This window comes from Plectropomus leopardus, chromosome 10 (assembly GCF_008729295.1).
Source record: "Plectropomus leopardus isolate mb chromosome 10, YSFRI_Pleo_2.0, whole genome shotgun sequence".
NCBI lineage: Eukaryota > Metazoa > Chordata > Actinopteri > Perciformes > Serranidae > Plectropomus > Plectropomus leopardus.
Window position 1 is genome coordinate 15,818,272 of NC_056472.1, and position 18,420 is coordinate 15,836,691.

The window sequence follows — 18,420 nt, forward strand, 5'->3', positions numbered from 1 at the left end:
AAATTTTCTCCCCTCAGTTCCCCCACCCACCCTAACCAAGTCCCTTCCTCAACTTTTGTGTCCTAATCTAATATAATAATAATAATAATAATAAGAATAATAATAATAATAATAATAAAAATTCACAAAATATGTAATAATGATAATAACCATCAACTCAAGGCTAACATGTTTCTTAAACAAACTTTTCTCAGTTATTCCGCTTTGTACAATTAAGGTGACAGAATCTCTCCACCTCACTTTAATTGTAATTTAATTGTAATTCATGCACATCCAGTCAATGGAAATCTAGGCACTGGATCATAAGAGACCATACAAGAGATGAAAAAAACAGAGTTTCCACACTTGACTGTGCTCCCATAGATATTTAATTAAATTACCACTGAAATGAAGTTTCGAGCTACATACTCCTCATTTTATCTGAAGTCACGCCAGCCCTACATCATGGTATTTCTTTTGTGTGTATTTTTTCCAGAAACTGAAGCATACAGAGAGTGACAAGCTGCAGGTTCAGATCCAGGCCTACTTGGACAACGTGTTTGATGTGGGAGCACTTCTGGAGGATGCAGAGACCAAAAATGCCGCTCTGGAGCGGGTAGAGGAGCTGGAGGAGAACATGTCACATGTGAGAGACCTCCACTGTCAAATTTTACTCTCTTAAAAAATCCACAAAACTTCCTCCTTAATCTTATTTATCTTCTCTTGCAAAAATGCTATGAATTAATGTCCAGGATGTCAGCATGAGGTTTACGATGATCTCATGCTTTCCCTTATTTGTAAGCCACCATTAAAGGACTGTGAGGGCACACTATATATTAGGACACACACACACACACACACACACACACACACGGTCATAACTTGTTATTCTGTTTGAATCCAGAGATATGCACATGTGAAAATGCCTTACATTAGTGCCTCACTGGATTTCTTTGTTGACATATTGGGTTGCATGTTGCCATCGAAATGACTCTGTGTCACCGTGTACCCCTTTTCCTCCTGGCTATCGTTCTGATAGATGACAGAGAAGCTGCTGGACACGGAGAATGAGGCCATGTCCAAGATCGTGGAGCTGGAGAAGCAACTGATGCAAAGAAACAAGGAGCTTGAATCGATCAGGGTCAGACTCAAACTCTCAACATTCACATTCATCTTAAAGTTGACATGAACCACTTGTAATAACTACTGAATACAAAAAGAAAGTTTGTCCCCAACTGTCAAAATGACCCGCTGTCATGGCAGAAATATAAAAAATATAATTAAACAATTATTTTAAACAAATCTTAACTTCCTGTTTCTGTCCCTCACCCACACAGGAAGTCTACAAAGACACCAGCTCGCAGGTACTCACACTGCGGCAGATGTTGAAGGAGAAGGACGAGGCCATCCAGCGACAGAGCAACCTGGAGAAGAAGATCCACGAACTGGAGAAACAAGGCACCATCAAGATTCAAAAGAAGGGAGACGGAGACATCTCCATCCTGCCCTCACCACCCTCTGCTGTGCAGGGTGTGCCGGGTGCTGTGATGGGAGGAAACGGTGCAGCTGTCAGTCCAAATCATACAGGAGTTGTAGCGAGTGTGCCAGCTCCACCTCCACCTCCTCCACCCCCTCCACTGCCAGTGAACGGCACATGTAGGTTTAATATTTCTCCAGTTTATTGGCAAACAGTTAATCATGATATGCAGAGAGAGAACGGGAGAGAATATATGTACATGTTGTATAAAAATGATACTTAGCACTGAGTATCTGCTCTCCCTCAGTGTCAAACGGACCATCATCAGTTATTCCTGCAGTAGCAGCAGCTCCACCACCGCCACCGCCCCCCCCTCCACCTCCGCTTCCACCACTAGGGCCGGAATCAGAGATCTCAGTACCTATGCCTCCTCCGCCTCCTCCTGTAGCGCCCCCGTTGCCTGGCTGTGGGACACCCACTGTCATCATGAACTCTGGGTTAGCAGGTGAGCTCATCTAATGGTTTGTGTCTATATGTTAGCTATGTGATGAAAAATGATCCTATTATGGGTGTGGCAGGGTGTATCCTTATAAATAGATATAGTAATATGCAGATTTTTTTGGCCAAACAGTGTTACTCTTATGTTTATATTAGACTTCCAGATTGTATTCCAGCTACCTTCCTTCACTGCGATTGTTTAATATTAATACCACCATAAAAGTAACTGTAGCTGCTTCATAGTAAAGGCCTTCCAGTTGCTGGCAATGTGATAAAAGTATAGGCTTGAGGCAAGAAGTGCTGCTGGAAGGCTTTTACTGCAAAGCAGCTACATAAATGTGATGTACAGTCTTGATGAAGAAATTTGCATCTGATTGGCTATGGCTTGTTGCTCAACAAAGTTAGTCTAGATCTGTATTTGTGTGTATATTGGTTGGTGGACCAGAACAGTACATTTATAGCATATGACTTCAACAGCTGATTTCAACAACAAAAAAAAATCTATTAATTTTCAGTGACTGCAGTTCTTGCCAAATGCTATAATTTATTTACATTCAAAGCCAATTTAAACTAAGGTTTCCCATCAGTGTTGAGTTTACAGTTTCAATGTCTGGATCTTAGAGGGTGAATCTGGACCCCGTCATCCCAAGAATTTTGTCTAAGTGTGTAATGGCAACTGCAATTTTTGAAATTGTTGCAATATTGGCGAGACCGCAGCAGAGCAATTATGCACCCTCAATTTACATCACCAAAAGTGCTTGTTTTTTCCATTGACAGGCACTGATCATCAAGTTCTTAACACAACAAAATACATTTGTATCAGCTGCAAACAATCTTGTTTTAAGTATTTTGTAAACCTCACATATATATAATTTATGTGCACAATAAACAATAGTGGTCCCAGTATCAAGCCTTGGGGAACCCCACAAACCATCTTAAATACTTGTGATTTAAGGTGCAACCCCTCTAATTCCTGATCTTTGCAATCTCTTTAATAGTAATAATAATAATAATAATAATAGAATACTTTTCATTTCTGACTTGGTGGATGAAGGTTTCTTTCAACCAAACCAGATTTGGTGATTATTAGAACAGTGGATAGACGAACCTGAGGGTTGTTTTTTGTTATTTTTATATATATATATATATTTGTATCTATCAACTTTGCAATAGCAATTTTGGGTTTTTTTGAGGTTAAACAAAAAGGATCTTCCTCTCTAACAAAAAGGTCTATCTCTGTAGGGAGGCTTTCCATATTGTTGTCAGACATTGTAATACCAATCTGAGCCTGTCAGTGGCAAAAACAAGCGTTTTAGCTGACATAAATTGATTGTGCGAACATGCCCCCATTTAGTTACATCACAGCCTGCTGCAGCAGTCTCTCTCAGTACTGGACCAATAGGAAAAAAGAACAAAGTTACCCTGTAACCTACCAAATCAATGCAACCTATCAAACTTTACAGCATGCTCCTGCTCAGATGATGAGTATTGATAAGTAACAAGGCCATGTGACTCATTAAATGAGACATTGCTGCACTACACTGTATTTAGATGTGGCTGCATATTCCTGGTTGTGTATGCATGTGTGAGCTAAACTTATAGAGTGAAGCAAGCGCCTCCCTGAGAGATTTGACAGTAATGCCAGTTTTGCTGGTTGGACCAGTCAGTAAACAGTGTAAATCTCTTTCATTTTCTTAAATGCATAGATCCTTTGCTGTACCTTTTGTTTTGAGATGTGCATGTATAAGCTTTCTCACTAACTCTGCAAACTTCTTAATGATTTGTCTTTGAATTGTTTTTTTTTCTGCCGACCAGAGGGACCCATCAAACTCTTCTGTAGGTTCTGCTTGTCATGTTTCTTGGTTTCTCGTTCCCCACATTCCTTTATCAAAAGTTTTTTGAAAATGGTATTTTCAGTCTCTGAATCCAAGTCGAAAAAAACAAGTCTCATTTGTGTAATTCAAGTCTCTTAGAAACATTTCACTATTGTTTTCATGTTTCTCAAACATAGTTTTTCTGTTTATTTCTTTTTGCCGCTTGTAACATGACAACTCCACTGCATACAAAACCACATTTTCCAAAACATGTTTACTGTGACTTTATACATTTTTTTGTCAATCTCCTGTTTTTCCACTCGCAGTGAGACTTTCTGTGAAACATTTAGGTGTTTTTAAACAACAGAGAAAATACCATATTTCAAAATTCTGCATGCTTTACCTTCACACTTTGCTGTAGTTTTGTTGTAGTGTGTTTGTTTGTATGAATTAAGTGTATCACCACATGTCAGACTGTTGGTTGCATGCTGAGACACAGTGACCCGCTGTGGCATGCAGATAATAGAAAGTGATAGGCAGAGCTAGAATCCTGTTTACCTTTTCTTGTGACAGTCTTATCTTTCTGTCCCCGCTGACACCATGTCTTTGTGGCTAAGCATGACGCCACCTTGATGTTCAGCTGCAGTGATTCAGCGCAGGTGGCCACAAATAGCCGTAATCTGTTCGATAAATAGTGTCACCGGTCCAGGCAGGAAATCCTCACCATATGTACCATTTACTGTACAGGGTATACCCTTTGGCCTTCTTCTCCTGCCAGAGTCTAATAGGCTTCACGCTGCTTCAAGTATGACCAGGTGTTCGTTTAGTTTAGTTTAACCCCTAAATCAAAAAAGCAAAGTGGTTTCATTTCTTTCAGAAACTTAGGGAAAAGGAAATGAGCAGCTCAACAAGACATGACCCAAAAACTAGCAAGACATTAGTTTCAAAAACACAAACAAAAAAACGAAAATAAGCAAAAATGAAAAATAATAAAAAAAGACACACAAACAAGAAAATGACATGAAAAAAGTGATGAAAATCAAAATATATATATTTGTATACATTTTTTCTCTCTAACATAATTTTAAATGTTAATAATAATTATTAAATAATGATATATTTCTGGACATCTTTCCTTTTTTATAATTTTCTAAGAATCCTCCCCCCTTGTGAAAAAAAAATTCAGGTCTTTATTTATATCCTTTTTTTTTTTTTTTAAAGAACTCAATCTAATTTGTTTAGATTTCAAATGGTTAAAAAAGCTTGTGGTAGGTATCTGACTGCGGCACAAGCAAACTGATGATCAAAATTTCAAAGGGTTCAATAAAAAAAACTTCAACTTGAAGCAGGGTTGTATGTTTTTAGAGATAAAACAGTCATATCCATGTGTGTCATCAGTCACAGATACCTGTCCATCCTTTCACCTGCACGTGTGTGAATGTGTGTGTGTGTGTGTGTGTGTGTGTATGTGTGTGTGTGTGTGTGTGTGTGTGTGTGTGTGTGTGTGTGTGTGCGTGCGCTCTCAGCAGATGGGGACGCTGTGCTAACTCTTCTGTTTTCTTTGTAGCTGTTAAGATCAAGAAACCCATCAAGACAAAGTTCCGGATGCCCGTCTTCAACTGGGTTGCCCTGAAACCAAACCAGATCAATGGGACTGTCTTCAACGAGATTGATGATGAGAGGATACTTGAGGTAAGAGTCCGCTCTATGATCACTTATTCCGCTTCGGGAGTCATTCCAACGATAACAGAACCTTATGTGATTCTTTTTGTCGTCTTTAAGGACCTGAATGTGGACGAGTTTGAGGAGATGTTTAAGACGAAAGCTCAGGGTGCAGCAATCGACCTCAGCTCAAGCAAGCAGAAGGTCATCCAGAAGGGGCCCAACAAGGTGGCGCTACTGGACTCCAACAGAGCAAAGAACCTGGCCATCACACTGAGGAAAGTGGGCAAGACTCCTGAGGAGATCTGCAAGGCCATTCAGATGTAAGCCTCTTCAAAATCAAATCAAGCCCCTTTATCATTGAAACACACCAACACACTCCAACATCTGCTTTTTTATTTAATGGGAACAATTGGCAGTCACACCCGGGTCAAATGACTGCAGTAGTCACAAGTATTTATTTGGTCCAGCTCCAATCAGCTTTCAGCTTGCACTGATGGAAGTTAAACACCCACACACACTAATTTTAGCCCCATTGTCGGCACAATGCCGTGATAGGCTACCAGAAAATTCTGTCTGCCTCCATTCAAGCATCACTCGAACATTGTTCCAATTCGTCGGCACTGAGTTTGAGAGAGAGACTCGAAAAGTATCAGATACAAAAAAAAGAAGTTACCATGCTTACATTTTCACTGGCCTTCATGCTGCTTTCTACTTTTTACTAACCTGTTGTAAGGTCTGTCCATGGCGTTGAACTTGACACACCAGAAAAAAGAAAGAAAAAAAACACACACACACACAGACACACACACACAGACACACACACAGAAAGGCTTGTTTGCTGCAGAGCCGTGGTGCCAAAAAATACAACCAGAGGGTTAGGTTTTATGTCAAAACTGAGGATAGGGTTAGGAAAATCCCCCTCCATTTATTTTTCTAGGCTAGGACATCTTCAGAACACAAATTTGCAAATCCTATGAAAGTGAAGAAATGACCCGCCCTACTCTCCCTCTAATTGGCTGGTACTCATTGTCTTTGTTGGTTGGATTGGTTAAGTTTAGGCAAAAAGAGTGGGTTTGGCAAGGATTAGAATAGGAATGTCAAGGTAAGCAAATCAGAGGCAGGCTAAGACAGGCCATTCCCTTGCTGTCCTAGAAAAGCAAATTTGTGTCCAGAACATGTTGCTAGTGGAGGCCATTGACCTGCATTCTTTACAATGACCAATGACTCCCCTGGTTACAAAAAGAACTTGATAGTGTCCAAGTCTTTGAGATTACCCTACTTTTCACTTGATTTAATATGTCAGTAAACATTTCCTGAGGAGTTAATGTGCTCAATCTCTAGTTTTAGGCATTCTTCAATACAGCATGATGTTTATTTGGTAAATCATGGTCCCATATAGAGTAAAATAGACAATAGAGCAGCACATGCTCGACAGTGTTGTTAAATTTTAATTGAAAAACTTCCAGTACTGTAATTTCCTAGGTTCTCAGTGAGGTCTGCCTCTTGCTTTGAAAAACCCTCATTATGGTGAAATCCAAAATGCCAAAGTTGAAGCTTTAAAATTGGGAAACCACAAACCAATGGATGCCGTCATGGTGACGTTGGTGGTGAGAAAAATTATTTGAGTGCATTGTTTGTAGTGTCTGAGAAATGTTGATATTCAACAGATGGTCTTTTATTTTCACATCATCAGATTTTTTTGGTTTCCAGAGTGAAATCTTATTTTTTTTTGTCTTTCCATCTTTTAGCTTTGACCTGAGAACTCTACCTGTGGACTTCGTAGAGTGCTTGATGCGCTTCCAGCCCACAGAAAATGAGATTAAAATCCTGCGGCAGTTTGAGAAGGAGCGCAAGCCGCTGGAGAGCCTGACGGATGAGGACCGCTTTATGATGCAGTTCAGTAAAATCGAGCGGCTCATGCAGAAGATGACCATCATGGCCTTCATTGGCAACTTCTGTGAGAGCGTGCAGATGCTTACGCCGGTGAGAACTCTGATCTGTTTTTATATATTCCAAAACTAAAGGACAGACAATGATCGGGGTCAGTCTATATGGGATGCTGTAACAATATAGAGTGAGAATGGTACGCTGAATTTGATGTCTTCATCCGCTCTGTTTGCCCCACAGCAACTTCATGCAGTCATCGCAGCGTCTGTGTCAATCAAGTCATCACAGAAGCTCAAGAAAATTCTCGAGGTAACTCATTCATCTGTGCCCCCCTGAACATAAAGTTAATTGATTGCATGGTTTTTCTTTTTTACATTCTTGTTCCTTGTTTGTCAGATTATCTTGGCACTTGGAAACTACATGAACAGCAGCAAAAGGGGAGCAGTGTACGGATTCAAGCTGCAAAGTTTAGACTTGGTAAGTTGCTTCACTGTGATTTTAAAATAGTCTGCTTTTTCTTTACAAATAATTTATAAAGTTTTGTGTTTTCTCTTTTACTCTTTCTACAGCTACTTGATACCAAGTCGACGGACCGTAAGATAACGCTGTTACACTACATAGCCAATGTAGTGAAAGAGAAATATTCTCAGGTTTCTCTCTTCTACAATGAGCTGCACTACGTGGAGAAGGCTGCAGCCGGTGAGTCGCACAGTGCAGATGTGTTTGCATCCTTATCTGACTTGTCACAGTTCAGTGTGGGGGTGCGTGTGTACTCATACGTCTGCTCGTGCACACAGTGTCGTTGGAGAACGTCCTGCTGGATGTGAAGGAGCTGCAGAGAGGCATGGAGCTGACCAAAAGAGAGTACAGCATGCACGGCCACAACACCATGCTCAAAGACTTCATCACACACAACGAGAGCAAGCTGAAGAAGCTGCAGGATGATGCCAAGATTGCACAGGTAACATGAGCACACCTCTCTCTGTTTTTTTTTTTAAACGCTGTTGTTGTGACACGATTTTAGATGACGTGTTTTTAAAGTAAGTTCACTGTCTGTCTTTGAAAGGATGCCTTTGACGAGGCGGTGAAGTTCTTCGGGGAGAACTCCAAAACAACGCCACCCTCCGTCTTCTTCCCTGTGTTTGTACGATTTGTAAAGGCGTACAGGGTAAGTTGGATAATCCTCTCTCACACAAGCACATAAAACTAGTGAGAAAAACAAAACATCTCACCAGCTGGTTAGACGTCAGACTTCAAGGACTGATTTAGTATCGCACTTCTATATAATTGGACTTCCGATGGACATAAAGATCTTTTTCCCGATGCCTAGTTTGCTCACAATGCAAACAATCAACAAAAATTCGGCTAGAGATTCAGGTGTCTAATAGTCTTCAGACTTCAGACATCACTTAAGTCCATTTATATTTCTCACACACCCCCCTGGAGCCAAAAAAGGCAACTCTTTTCACATATGCAGCTGTACTCCCCGAGACCTGAAAACAGGCTTTGATGTGTAAAATCAGTGGAGTTCTCCTTTAGGTCACACAGCGTCTGAGGAGTGTGAGGATACAAAGAGATGGCTGTGTTGATGAAGTGGTCTGGATGTGTTAAACATTGTGTTGTTATGTGTACACAGTATGTAAATAGACATAAATATGCCCTCTGATCTCATCACTACTGCACAATGTTTTCTTTTATATTATATATATATTTATAACTAATTTAAAATCCTTCTTCAGACGGGCTTTAAAGTATATAGTATAATAATAAGTATCTCCTATTATTAATATTTTGTTTCATATTTTGTTTCATGGTTTTCCCACATAAAAAGTAACAAAAGAAAGAACGAAAAGAGAAAGTATGGATCATGCATTGCGCCGGGCCCACCACTGCTGCTCGCCATAGATTTTGCTTTCGTAATAGCATCAGAGGAAGCTTTGGAGGCATTCAGCCATACCTGTTTGATCCGATGGGGTTTTGTGATAGATAGTGGAGGGAAACTCCAGGGTTCAGGTTACATCCAGAAACTGCACATTCTACCATGCTTGCTGTCAAAACTTTCACTATGCTAATGCAAACTTTGCTCTCTAAACTGACAAGTTTGCTCTGCACTGGAGGTTTTAGGTTTCTTTGCCAGTGTCGAATTCAATTCTGTATTCTCATATTAAACTGGCTTTCGTATTGGTGATTTACCTAATTTATCCTACCCAGCGTACATTCGAATCTCAGATTTTAGGGAAGTGCACAGACATCATTCCCTTCAGTGGAGAAATGTAAAAAAACGTCTCTGGTGACAAACTTTGCACTGATTCATGTCCGAATAGTCAAGGTCAGGCAGGGTTTAGTGGAAGGGGGAAGGAAACAATTAGCGCATTTTAAGCATTATGTCCTACAGCACCAATACAAACAAAAACACACACATGTTACTTCACTTCATAGGATCTTGACCGTTTATAGCCGTTCGTCTGACACAGCTGCTGTGTGTCAGCTCTGTTTATTGCAGTCCTCAACTACTCCAAACTATATTAGTCACTTCATCACATTTGATGCAAGCTTAAATAGAAATGAGAGTTAATGATATTATGTCAACAGCACACTTTTCTATTTAAATTTAAACAATTTGTAACTGTGTGACATGTGATCTCCGCAGCAAGCAGAAGAGGACAACGAGCAGAAAAAGAGACAGGAGCAGCTTTTGATGGAGAAACTTCTAGAACAGGAGGCCATGATGGAGCAAGATCAGAAGGTAAGTCTGCGTACTTTCAACTCTCATCCCCTCCCTCCCTGTGCCCTCCTCCCTAATTCCAGGGCAGGAGGCTACAGTGGATCACGACGACCAGAAGGTAAGCCTGTTCCACTTCCTCCCCTTTCTGCTTCATCATCCCTCCCTCCAGACTCCTAATCACAGGATTAGTTGAGCACCGACTGCCCGCTGGGTGTAGTTATATCTGGTTCTACATTCTGACACCCTGCTGAGCTCCATCACGTCGACTCAGGATCAGCGGTTATACTTCTTAAATGGTTCAATTAAATCACACATGCACAAACCTTCAAAATAAAGCGATCATATTTGAGCTAAAAGAAACTGCGGGTGGCAGAATCCTTTGTAGATTATACTGGACTCAAGACTGAGAGAAAGACTTATTAATACATTTTGAACTGTGTTTTGGTGTTTTTGTGTGTGTGTGTGTGTGTGTGTGTGTGTGTGTGTGTGTGTGTTTGTGTTTGTGTTTGTGTTTGTTTCCCCTCAGTCTCCATCCAAGAACAAGCGGCAGCAACAAGAGCTGATTCAGGAGCTCAGGAGGAAGCAGGTGAAAGACAGCCGCCACGTCTATGAAGGCAAAGATGGAGCTATTGAGGACATCATCACGGGTAACGTCACCTGGGCCTGGCCCAGTCTCTTGCCATACATACACAAACACACTCACACACACGCATACATACAGTACAGGGCGCTCTGCATGAAGGTCCTCTCTGATGCTCTATATTCAGTCATTAACAAAGGGAATCTAAACCGACTAACACAATGACTGTGGCTCTTTCAAAGTTCAGCTGTCAGATGTTTGAGAACTAAAGGTGTAACCTGATGAGTACAAACATGCACTGACAGTCCAGCTAATCCAGTGACATTTAACTCAGATGTGTCTGATGATCATTGCTTATCTTATCTGCTCTGTCATTGCCTTGTAACACCATCTGTACATAGACGGGGCCGGGTCGTGACTAGCTCCTAGAGTATTAATTCACCAGAGGGGAAAAAATATATCATCTGTTTACTGAAGGGCTGTTAAAGTTACCATGAGGCAGTGGTGGAATTTATCCAAGTACATTTACTAAAGTACTCGAATTTAGTGCAGTTGTAAATTATATATGATATTTCTGTTTTATGCTACTGTATACACTTGTTAAACTACATTTTAGGTGCAGTTATTGTACTTTTACTCCTTAATTGTGTATAATTTAATCTCGATAGTCACTGTATCCTGTATGCACATATGGTACAAATAATCAAATTAGTTTGAAAAATAAACCTGTTAGGGCTCTCTGGTGGACAAACTTTGTGATAGGGATGGTGTATACTTTCCTGTCAGCCAGCATTCACGCATCAGCCAATATAAGTTAAGCTCTAATAGTTATGTACTTAAAAAAAAAAGTAAAACACGAAAGGCGAATACAACAACAACAACAGTAATAATAATAATAATGATAATGATGATGATAATAATAATAATAATAACGATAATAATGACTTCACTAAGGACACAGGAAAAGGTCCATAGCATACTACATAAATACAGAAAATTGTGTATGTACAAAAATACAATAGATACAATAAATAATAACAAATAATAAACAAAACTACATTAGTCAAGTTCTTATACAAACGACAAACAAACTGGAGTGCCAGTGGCTCCACAGTCTGGATGAAAACAGGATTGTCAAGGTCTGTTTGTATAATGTGCTTTCCTCTGTACTGAGAGAATATTTTGTTGTTAATACTTGTACGCTTTTACTCAAGTAAGATTTTGACTGCTTTTACTTGTACTCGAATATTCTTTTTCAAATATTGTGACTTTAACTTCAGTAAAGGTTCTCAAAATCTTCTCCACCACCACCTGCTGGGAAAATGTAAACGTGCCTCTGGTGTTAAAGACCTCTTGACAAATTTTAATCCAGGTCAGAAGCCCTGAGACGCAAATGAGGAAAGAAATTCTAGTAATCTATTTTTAAAGTCAGATCTATTTTTCTCTCTCTCCTGTGTTAATAGCTTAAGAACAGGTGAAAAAAGCTTTTGAAGGGATAATCCTTCTAAATATAGTTTCTGAGTTTTATTTCTCCATACACTCCAAACACAGGGTATATATATTTTGTAGCAAGTTCTGTTACATCACTGTCACGTCTTTATCTTAGCTAGAAATGTATTTAAATCTGTGCTTATCTGCGGTTAACTTAATTAAAACTTGCTTGGAAGAAAAGACGAATGCTTTTCGTCCTATGTAGAACATGAGGTTGTGGTGCACTTTAGCCTCCTGTGGCCAAAATGAGTATTACAACAACAAAAACTTAAAAAAATGTCTTGTCAAACAAAAAAAAAAAGTCACAGACATTTTTTAAGGAATTTGATGTTGATGATGTTCCTGGCCAGCACTTATTTCACCTGTTCTTGAGTCACGGGCACAGGAAAGAAAACTACTAAGATCTGTCTTAGAAAATGGATCATGGCATTTATTTTTTTACTTGCCTCTCCGGGCTTCCATAGCAACAGTATAATGTTGCTTTATTATGACGAACAATGCCATAAAGATTTTATAGAGAAATTAAAGCTTTCACCAGGCCCTTCAGTACAGCATTAACTCTTGAGTTCACTCTCAAACACTCTTGAAGACATTTTTCCCTGGCCCCTCCTGAAGCTGTTGTTGGATATTTGCTTAGCGCTAACCGGTGCTAAACCCCTGTAGGAGTCTGCTTTTCTTATACTGTGTTTGTCTTGTCTTGTCCTGGCTGTTGTCCTTGTTGTTCTCAATGCAGTGCTGAAGACAGTGCCCTTTACCGCCCGTACAGCCAAGCGTGGCTCTCGGTTCTTCTGCGAGCCCGCCCTCAATGAGGAGTACCATTACTAAGCTTGTAGAACTGTCTCTCTTCTCTAAGGTTGCTGGAACAAAACGTTCTCCTCTTTATGTCTTTCTCTCCTCCATCCGTGCATGCCTCCTCACACTTCCTCTCCTTTTTAACGTCACACTCAACCTTCACACTCTTGGACCCATGCGTGTGCACTGTGCCCCATCACATGGTTTTTGCACACACGCCTGAGTGTATGTTCACGTGTTTTCTCCCTCCTGAGCATGACTTGGTGTCGGTTTAATGGTTTTCTCTGCCCACCTGCATGAAATGTGACACCCTCGTTTATCATCATTATTTTATCAACCATGGCAAACCATAATGTCACAGAGGAAACTGTCTCCAAGGTCATACTTTTATCTGCACTGACAGGAGATTAAAATTGGTGAAGAGGGTACTTCTTCTCATCAAGTAATGGAGCAGAAAAGTTAAGCTACGTGCTGCCATCTAGTGGTAGTTAAAAAAAACGGCTCATTGATCAGTTTCTTCAAGGTTTAATACCAATTAGATTCTAATTTAATGTAGTATATATATAAAAATATCTGTCATCTGCATGGCAGCTATGATAGATGTCATGATTGTGTAAGTGCCTGTGGCATTATTACTTGCTTTTCTGTGTGTTTCAATCACTGTTTTAATGACAAATGAATGTTTGTGTGTTTGTTATCACATTTAATTACTGCCGCTGATACAGCTTTTTGCATGCTGATTGCTTCATTTTTCCTGCTTTCCCACAATGCACCCCTGCTTTCCCATATGCCCATATGCTGCGCCTGCTCCTGACGCCTGCTGACAGATCACCCCTGTCATATGAGTCTCTCTGTGGCCAGGCACGCTCGCCTATAATGTGCATGACGTCTACATATAAATAATCACTTCTATTGCAGCAGTCTGTCTTTGCGGTTGCATTGTGTGTGTGTGAGCGCTACTAACATGCAACCAGGTTGTTTCTCCCAGTTTACACCTGTTGCATCATAATTAATTCATTTGTATTCATTGAATACGTTTACATGCACAAAATATTCTGTTGTCCTTATTCCAAGAAAGACAATATTCCTACTAAGCTGTTTTTATGGCTGATGAAACAAATATTCCACTAATATTCCTGTTGACATGCAGCTGTGCATATTCTGATTAATGCGCCCTAACATGTCATTTATCACGTCAAAATACGGATAAGTGAAACTGCTGGAGCCGCTTGTGACATTTTACTTCTTTGTATCAAAACACAATTTTGTCACAGTTTTCCAGTGGCGGTGGACTTTTTCGACTGTGCGAACACAGTCTCCTTCTTTTATTCTTTCAGCCACCTTCTTAAAAAGCTCGGTGTCGTGATATTCTTGCATAGTCAAAAACTTGATTTGATATTCAAATAGTTCATAATGCTTAAAAGCATGTTTGTTTCTTCTGCCGACCAGAAATGTGGACATTTCTTCTGTGCATGCATCTCTGTCCCACAGCCTTCCAAACTGTTGGCAAGATTATTTGCGCGTAATGCATCCATGACAATGCAAATGTGTGTCGCAAACGTGAGATGCATATACAAAATGCGCGGTATACATGTCAAAACAATTCTGTTAAAACTAGATTCTTACCGGCATACTACACGTGTTTTAATCAGAAAATGCAAAATTCTGAAAAAGGCCTTATTCTGAATATCTAGACACAATATGCTGTTTACTTGACCCGAATCGAATTCAGAATATTTTCATATTTGGAGTAGAAGCTATAGAATATTAGTGTGCATGTAAACGTAGTCGGTGTTTTCCTGGGTGCATGCTTGCTTTGGTTGGTTTTTGGTCAAGATGCTGTTGAGCGTAACAATCCTGCTGTGTCCTGGAACCCTGTTTGTTTACTTAAGTTCACAGTTGCTCTGTACTGGGAGTTTGAAATGGGCTCTTTTTTCTGTCCTGCTGGTAGCCACTCTGCATAGCAGACTGAGTTGATAACACAGAAAAAAAGAAACTACAGAAGCTTTGGTCCTCCACTCCATCCTCCTCTCTGCCAGTAGAACCAGTTAACCATCCTCCAGCTCTGTCCCCTCTCTCATGTCCTCACCCTCCTCTGGCCTTTTCCCCCCATGCAGCCTGCTGCCACTTTGCTTCGCTCTCGCAGCGCTCTTTTAGCAAAGCCGGTGTGAATATGTCAGGTTGACATGCTCTGGTCAGCCTCCTCCGTCATTTTTAACCTCCGTTTTGTCTTCTTTTCATCTAGCCCTAAAGAAGAATAATATTACTAAATTTCCCAATGTCTACTCGAGGGTAAGGAACTCCTCCAGTAGCACACCTGTAGTGGTGGATGTGTCCCAAACCTGGCAAGCATCTCTTTATTACCTCCTTTCCTTTTTTACTTTCTCATGTAGGGTCCACTCAGAACCTCTCTCTGTTCTCCCCTCTTTAAATCTCCTTCATAAAAGTACATTTGAAAGAAAAATAGCAACACTTTTCAGTAGTTTACTCACCCCTTTTATGAGTAAGGTGCATCTTGATCTCACTTTATGGTTTCCTACTTACAAGTCAGAACCGTGTGGTCTGTCTCAGGCGTAATACCCAGAGACAGCTGACCTGCAAGGCTTTTTTTCTGTGTAGAACTCATGCTGCTTTGAAAGACAGGCTGCCAGCACTCTGAGCATGTGGGCTCATCAGACCGCCTCGACAAGATGACTGACAGTTCTTTTATCCCCCCTCCCTCCAATCCCTTCTTCCCTCGCAGATTTAAGGAATCAGCCTTACAGGCGAGCAGACGCTGTGCGGAGGAGTGTCAGGAGACGCTTTGATGATCAGAACCTGCGGCCGGTGAACAACGGCGAAGTGGTCATGTGACGAGGGAGCAGTGCATGTGCTGGAGGGGGATGAAAATGGTGAGGATGCGTTAGAGAGGGAGAGACAGGAGGTTGGATGCAGAGTGAAGGATGATAAGTGAAAGATGACAAGTGTAGCAGCCATAGAGATGAGTATGTATATATATTACATAAGAATACAAGTTATTCCATGTCTGTGGTATAGTAGCAGCTTTTCACGATGAAGGACTGGGACATGTATGGGACTGAATTTAAAGTGTCTGAAAGGTTTATTTAGAAACCTTAGACAAGCCAAGTGCCTGATCTTTATTTGTTTGTCTGATGACTGTTTTTGATATTACCCCACTTTAAGCAATACGTGTTGACCTGGCTTTAATTTAAAAGGAACAGTTCACCTGAAAAAAACCCAGATACATACATTTCCTCTTGCTTGTAGTGCTATTAACCAATCTAGATTGTTTTGGTGTGAGTTGCAGTGTGTTGGAAAAATAAAGATGTCTGCCTTCTCTCCAATATAACTTCTAGAGGCAATGACATAACAGATGTCCAATAAGCGTCGATGTGTTACAGCTTTTTGTTTACAATAATGTATGTTTCTCCATTTTCTCACTGTCCGTTCCCTCCTTTATGTATGACCTCTAGCTGAAATTATGTTTGAATGTAGATTGAAACTGATATAGGCAAGAAAAAAGTTATGTGTCCTTGAAAAGTCTTGAAAATGTGTGGGAACCGTATGTTGAGTTTTTCCAAATGTATTTTTTTGGTGCTTTGAGGACCACAATCAGAGTGCTATCTACTCATATCCTGCTCAATAAAGGCAGACATCTCTACACCCAATATGTCCAAAACTCTGCAACTCATACCAAAACAATATCGATTGACAAATAGCAGTACAAGAAAAAGGAAAAATATGTTTTTGATTTTGATTTTGATTTTGGGGTGACCTGTCCCTTTAAGGTGTGTAAAACTGGACTCACGGTGGCCTTAAGAGCCACATAATGAGACGCTTCCCTCGAGACTTAATGTAGAATGTATGGGATGCGTTCCCTTTAGCTGTTACAAATACTACATCTGTTGTATCTCAGTACATTCCGGTGCTCTTCTCCATTCCTCTTACTACACAAACGTGCTCAACCTGCACCTTTCTTCTTACATCTCATGATTTTTCAACTTTGACCAAAAGGGCTGATGATCAGGCATGAAGAAGGCGATAAGAAAAGTAATTAAAACTCTATATTTGTACAAAAGTATAAGGATGATGAAGAATGAACAAAAGACATCAAAACCATTTAAAAACAAGACCGAGCCAATGTGAATTGTATATATCAGGCCTCTCTTCATGCTGACTTCTCTGTCATAATTTGTGACTTCAGTTATAGAGCAAGCCTGAATTTGTGGCTATTGATCCATAGAAGAAGCCGTCTGCTCGTATAAAATACTACCGTCCATATAGATGTTGCATTGCTGTAGCAGCAAAGCAATTTGTCTGTTTTTTGGGAACAAATTTTGAGTAAACGAGCCTGTAAAGCAGCATAAAAACACATTTTCTATGTAGTAACTGCACGGAAGATAACCCTACTGGGGGATCTCATTGTTAAAACTGGATATAACTTTGCATTTCATCTCTGTCAACTTTTCTTTTCTTTTTTTTTGCAGATTAAATTTATTCCAGGCTACTGTGTTAAATCACTTTATTGTAATTTTAATGTATAGTATTTAACCACTGAAAGAATTCCTTTAAGCTCGTGTTTTCATCTAATGTTAAAAACAAAAAAGTACACAAAACAAAAAAGTTTCCTAAATGTACAGATATTTTGCTACAAACCTTTTTTTTTTTTTTTTTTTTTTTACTTAATTCACATTACCAGATGGTTAATATTGTACATATTGTTTAAACAAAAGTTTTCATTGCCTTGTGCTATACAACTTGAATGTTATTTTAACTTATAGTTTTCATTTTTTTGTATATTTAATTAAGCCAAATGCAGCCAGAGTCTACAGTAGTGTGTTAATCATAAAAACGTCTCACGATCATGCAGGAGGCAGCAGATCACTGCTTGTGGTTGTGTCACATCTGCATCAGAGCCAGCTACAAAAACATGCAACACGTTTTGATCTACAAGTGTTGCTACATTTGAACAGATTTAAACTTTTAACCATACACATTGTTGACCTGTGATTAGCTGGTTTGGTGGCTTAGTGATACAACCTCCTGTACTTATGTCCACTGAAGCATGTGCTGCCGTTCATCTCCTTTTTCTCTCAACTTCACTGTCTAATAGTGACATTTCTCTAACTGGATAATACTGGCATGTAGTTTGTTTGTTTTGTTTTTTTTACTTTCATCAGAAATGTATTTTAGGCAGTTTGTGCTTATTACAAAATAACAAGCTTTTTTTCTTTTATTAGGTGACATGAGATTTTCAATGAATATGATCAAATAAACTATTTACATTGAATATAAAACTGTTAAAGATGGGAACTGTTTTCTTATGCTTTGTCTTCTTTTCTTTTCTGAAACAGGTGTGATGGTTGAATTGCACAGAAACAGGGAATGTCTTTGCTTGTATTTTTTTTTAAAAAGCTGTTGTCTCTAGATCAGAGTTTAATTATTTTGTTATCGAAATATCCAGGATTGTTTTCTTATGATAATGGGTTAATTTATGTTGATTCCTGAGAAA

General features: G+C 39.7%; 1 protein-coding gene across 6 annotated transcripts in view; it reads left to right on the top strand.

Annotated features, from left to right (window-relative positions):
• Nucleotides 1-18,205, top strand: part of fmnl2a (formin-like 2a) — a 69,708-nt gene extending 51,503 nt beyond the window's left edge. Inside the window, exons 12-27 of one of the 6 annotated variants that reach the window (XM_042494225.1) lie at nt 476-625; nt 1,019-1,120; nt 1,317-1,635; nt 1,764-1,961; nt 5,336-5,460; nt 5,551-5,753; nt 7,182-7,416; nt 7,561-7,629; nt 7,717-7,797; nt 7,890-8,019; nt 8,118-8,281; nt 8,387-8,488; nt 9,971-10,066; nt 10,572-10,692; nt 15,154-15,200; nt 15,652-15,742. In XM_042494225.1, the coding sequence (XP_042350159.1) occupies nt 476-625; nt 1,019-1,120; nt 1,317-1,635; nt 1,764-1,961; nt 5,336-5,460; nt 5,551-5,753; nt 7,182-7,416; nt 7,561-7,629; nt 7,717-7,797; nt 7,890-8,019; nt 8,118-8,281; nt 8,387-8,488; nt 9,971-10,066; nt 10,572-10,692; nt 15,154-15,200; nt 15,652-15,657 (2,148 nt within the window). In that variant the 3' untranslated portion in view covers nt 15,658-15,742. Of the gene's footprint in view, nt 1-475; nt 626-1,018; nt 1,121-1,316; nt 1,636-1,763; nt 1,962-5,335; nt 5,461-5,550; nt 5,754-7,181; nt 7,417-7,560; nt 7,630-7,716; nt 7,798-7,889; nt 8,020-8,117; nt 8,282-8,386; nt 8,489-9,970; nt 10,067-10,571; nt 11,120-12,849; nt 13,987-15,153; nt 15,254-15,651 lie in introns of those variants that run through there. The other 5 variants (XM_042494224.1, XM_042494222.1, XM_042494223.1 and 2 more) reach the window with 5 other exon arrangements.
• Nucleotides 18,206-18,420: the final 215 nt, after the last annotated feature.